This window comes from Lipotes vexillifer, unplaced genomic scaffold (genome assembly GCF_000442215.2).
Source record: "Lipotes vexillifer unplaced genomic scaffold, Lipotes_vexillifer_v1.1 scaffold426, whole genome shotgun sequence".
NCBI lineage: Eukaryota > Metazoa > Chordata > Mammalia > Artiodactyla > Lipotidae > Lipotes > Lipotes vexillifer.
Window position 1 is genome coordinate 229233 of NW_006779491.1, and position 5033 is coordinate 234265.

The following is a 5033-nucleotide window of genomic DNA, read 5'->3' on the forward strand; positions in this document are numbered from 1 at the left end:
AAAAAAGTAATGATTAGGGACTTCCCTGGTGGCACAGTGGTTAAGGCTCCGTGCTCCCAATGTAGGGGGTCCGGGTTCAATCCCTGGTCCAGGAATGAGATCCCACATGCATGCCGCAACTAAGGAGCCCACCTGCCACAACTAAGGAACCCATGAGCCACAACTAAGGAGCCCACCTGCCACAACTAAGACCCAGCACAAACAACTAATAAATAAATAAAATTTTTTTTAAAAAAAGAAAAGTAATGATTAAAAGACAACAAGTTAACTGTGTGAAGAATTAGTTTGGGCAGTAAAGGTCATTCCACAACAGAACAGGTTGTTGAGAAAGTCCAAAGAATCAGGGACCTTCCACCTACAAGGTCCTGCCTGGGGGCAGGAGGCTAGACTCTGGCCATGAATACAAGCCGCTAAGATGCTAGACAACAGGAAGCATTTTCATTCATTTTATTCAATAAACATTTACTGAGAGCCTCCTATATGGTAGCAATTCCCAGCAATAAAAAGAATAACACAAAAAGTTTATTAGTAAGTTGTCTCACATACACCCACATATATGTACCTGTGTAGGTGATTTTTTTTTTTCACTTAAGAGAATGTATCCCTACAATTCAACACGTACCTACCTTGTACCTACCGTGTTGAAGTGGCTCACATATGCAGAATTTCCCAGGCCAAACACTGCGTATCTCACACCCTTCAGGTATGTTTTGCCAAATCGAAAGTCATTGGCTGCTTCCCCTAGCCACCTGCAGAACCACTCTGCGCTCTCAGTCGGCCGACCGTCAGTGTAGGTAGCAACCAGGAAGGCAGAGACATTTTTACTGGTAACCTAACCAACAAAGTCATTATTTCAGAAGAGTAGCCAAGATATAAAGTTATCTCAATGAAGAAAATCCTTTTTGAAATGCTGACATTCATATCACACTAAACTCTAAAGACAAAGAGTGCTTTTAGAAATGTTACTTATTTTCAAAAGAGAAAGCAAATAGGGCCAGGACCCTGCACAGGGGAGAAAGCCCACCACACCCCCTGGTGCCCTTCACCATGTACTCCGTCCCATTTCCCAGACTATAAATTCCTATCAGCTCCTGCTTGTCATATTGGAAACAAAAGCCAAATCAGTCAGTAAGAAATATAGAAAGATCTCTAAAAAATGCCCTGAAAAATCAAAGCCATAAAACGTTAAATGTAAAGTGACTTAACACTTGGCACCATCATCTCCACGGGAAACAAAACACATCTTCAGTTCTGTGAGCCAGAGTATTTCATCTGCTCGAGTGCATCTTCACAGTTCCAAGTCAGGAGGTAAGTTATAAGTAATCCCTTACGAATAATTAAGTATCCAAGCTTGCTAATAATTTTTTTTTTTTGCTAATAATTTTTAACAAATAATTTAGAGCAGATTCAAGCTCACTCATTTGTACTCCAACGTTTTCTTGGGGGAGAAAGAAATGCACATTTACAGCTAGAGGTTTATCCACTAAGAAGGGACTGGCAAACTACAGCCCGCAGGCCCAGTCCCACTCACTGCCTGTTTTTGTAAATAAAATTTTATTGGAACACAGCCACACTCACTCATTTACATACTGTCTCTGGCTGTTTTGTGCCTCAAAGGCAGAACTCAGTAGCTGCGTGGCCCACAAAGCTGAAGATATTTACCACCTGGCCCTTTATAGAAAAGGCTTGTCAATGCCTGTTCCACCTGCTTCTCCAACTTTAGCTGCTTCAGAATCACCTGGGGCACTTGTTAAAACACAGCCCCACATCCAGACTTTGATTCCGCGGGGCTGGGCTAGGACCTGAGCATCTGCATTTCTAACGAGTTCCCATGAAATGCAGATACTGTCGGTTCAAGGACCACGCTTGGAGAACCGCTGCTGTCAGGCCAACTTCCCTACCTGGGCATGGCTAGAGGAGGGGGCGGGGCATTCCTCAGGTGAAGAAATGAAGCTCTCACAGATATGACGTTACACCTGGAGGTCACACAGCCAGTTAAAGAGATTTCTCTAACTCCAAAACCCATACTGCTTCTGACACCCAAGTGGCTCCGGACCTTTCGGCAGACTTACACGCGGTTCACATGCCCGGCACACGGCCATCGGTGACAACCCTCTTTGATTACGACAGTCAAAGCAGGAGGGAACTTCCAACCACTGAAGCTTTCAGTCTAACACCCCAGAGGGGCTGGCCCCGCATCACTCACGCCCGAGTCAGCACGCCACCACACACTCAGCACCCCTGACTGACACTGAACGGTCTACCGACTGGAATCCTTTAGCGCGAAAATTAAATTTATTCTGAAGAGTCTGTTTATCCCAGAACACAGGAGGTCAATTAAATTTGAAAGTTGTGATTGAAGGAAAAATAAGACAATTACCAACCTCTTCTACTAGATGATCATCTGGGTCATATTCCTTCAGATTAATAACTGCCACAGGCAGATCAAGGAAGCTAACTGCTTCGGCAAGAACTGTCGCAAATCCCTGATAGGAGGGGAAAAAATCAAATAAAGTCTTCAATAAGCTAAATAAATGAAAAATACAGTCTTCATTTATTCCTGTTGGCAAGGTAATGAGGCATTTAGCATGAAAAGATTTTCCGGTGACTGGCATGTATCACCATAAACACAAATTCTATTCTCATTTCTACCATTTTCTCAAGCATCTTTACAGAGATCATCACTCAGCTGTGTTGTTCTCACTCTACAAGTATGTATGTGGGATTATATGTACTGAGAGACATTTCAGCTGTTTTGGCCCACTAGAATAAACATACAGACGGAGAAGAAATACCATAGAGGGAAGAGAGGGAAATATGAGAACTGTGAGCACATTTCTGGAACACAGAAAGCAAAAAGCAGCAGGCTGACAGACAGAAGAAAGCCTCAGGGACACAGAAAACCAGAGGGGCTCTGGGATCAGTCAGTCACTGGGGCAAAAATGGGAGGGAGGGCTGCCCTGGTGGCACAGTGGTTGAGAGTCCGCCTGCCGATGCAGGGGACACGGGTTCGTGCCCTGGCCCACGAGGATCCCACATGCCGCGGAGCAGCTGGGCCTGTGAGCCATGGCTGCTGAGCCTGCGTGTCCGGAGCCTGTGCTCCACAGCGGGAGAGACCACGGCAGTGAGAGGCCAGAGTACCGCAAAAAAAAAAAAAAAAATGGGAGGGAGCAGTGGGCCAGAGAAGACCCTGTGCAATACAGAGAATCCGTATTATATGGGACCAGCACACACAGAGCCTCAGCGACACTCACCTTTTACCCCCAGGCAGACCCCTGCCAGTCTCTTCTCCAAACAAAATGAACCAAATGGTTGGGGAAAGCTACAACTTCTAGCCAGATGTTGGTACCCCAGGAAATTCTCTTCCTCTTTCTGGCTTGGCAGCCTAACACTTGGCTCGCCACCTGCCAGGACTAAAGCTAAGCCTGCCCTCATCATTTACTAGGCATCCACCAGGCCAGTCTCAGCTCTGCGCGACATTACCCAACAGGGAACAAGGTACACATGTTCCCTGCCCTTAAGGAGCATCAAGGAACATCCTCAAGGAGATGTTCTAATGGACAGAGAGAGAATAAACACACAAATGAGAAAATACACAGTATATCAGATGGTGACCAGTGCTGTGGAGGAAAAGAGGATAAGGCGTAAGAATAAGGTATTGGAGGCATGGGGAGAGTTGTTATTTTACATAAGGAGGATCAGGACAGGTGTATATAATAAAAAATAAATATTTGGTCTTTGTCTCCAGGGAGCTCCTAGAGCTCCTAAAATCCTTGGAACTTGCTGTCTTTGGTATGTTAATGAGATGACTCATTGGGGTTGCCTTGGGGGACTAGGTGGCTTCAGGATGGGGGCTGGTCATCAGAAAACCAACCCTGGGATTAAAGGATTAGAACTTTCAACATCTTCTGTCCCTGTGGGGAGGGGAGGGGAGGGGTGGCAGGAGATGAAGTTCAATCAGATATGGTCGATGTATCAGTCATGCTTACGTAATGAAATCTCCAAAAAAACCCTAAATGACAGGGGTTGGGGTACACATTGATATGCCGAGGAGGTGGCACGTCAAAATAGGACCCAGAAGCTCTGTGCTGCCCCTCCCCCCAAGACCTGCCCCATCATCTCTCCCATTTGTCTCTTTCTGAGTTATGTCCATTGTTATAAACCAGTAGACTAAACAAAGCAATTCCCTGCATTCTGTGAGTGATTCTAGGGAATTAGCAAACCTAAGAGACTGTGGGAACCCCTGAATTTATAGCTGGCCAGTCAGGAGTACACATGCCCCTGGGACTTGTGACTGGTGTCTGATGTGGGGACAATCTGACAATAACTCGGGTAGACAGTATCAGAATCGGAAAATAGGTGTGGGAAAACAACTATTTGGTGTCAGAAAACACTGCCACAGGCCTCAAAAATAAAGACTTGAGCAAAACCTGAAGGAAATGAGAGAGCAAGCCAGAGGCTATCCCCAGCAGAGGGACGTGTAAGTGAAAAGGCCCAAACGCGCGAGCATACTCGGCAAGGAGATTAATAAGACTGGAGGGGGGAGACCAAGGACATGAGGTAAAGGAAATGGTGGAGACCCAGAAGTGAGGGCCTCTCGGCCACCATGGGGGCTTTGGCATTTGCTTTAAGTGAATGAGGGAGTCACTGCACGGTTTTAAGCCAAGATGATTAACACCATTTCGCCTAAGTTCTCACAGTCCCTGTGGTTGCTGGGATGGGCTGAATGAAGGAGGCTGAGGATGAGATGACCACATTAACCCAGACAAAATATGAGGGAGGCTGGCTTAGGCCAGGGCAGCGGCAGTGAAGGTGGTTAAGAAGTGACTGGAGGGCTTCCCTGGTGGCGCAGTGGTTGAGAGTCTGCCTGCCGATGCAGGGGACACGGGTTCGTGCCCCGGTCCGGGAAGATCCCACATGCCGCGGAGCGGCTGGGCCCGTGAGCTATGGCCGCTGAGCCTGCGCGTCCAGAGCCTGTGCTCCGCAACGACGGGAGAGGCCACAACAGTGAGAGGCCTGCATACCGCAAAAAA

General features: G+C 46.9%; 1 protein-coding gene across 1 annotated transcript in view; it reads right to left on the minus strand.

Moving 5' to 3' along the window:
- Window positions 1–622: 622 nt before the first annotated feature.
- LOC103087817 (S-adenosyl-L-methionine-dependent tRNA 4-demethylwyosine synthase) overlaps window positions 623–5033 on the minus strand; it is a 10809-nt gene continuing 6398 nt past the window's right edge. The window contains exons 5-6 of the mRNA XM_007452827.1: window positions 2385–2486; window positions 623–832 (exon numbers count right to left, since the gene is read on the minus strand). Of these exons, the coding sequence (XP_007452889.1) occupies window positions 623–832; window positions 2385–2486 (312 nt within the window). The remainder of the gene's footprint in view (window positions 833–2384; window positions 2487–5033) is intronic.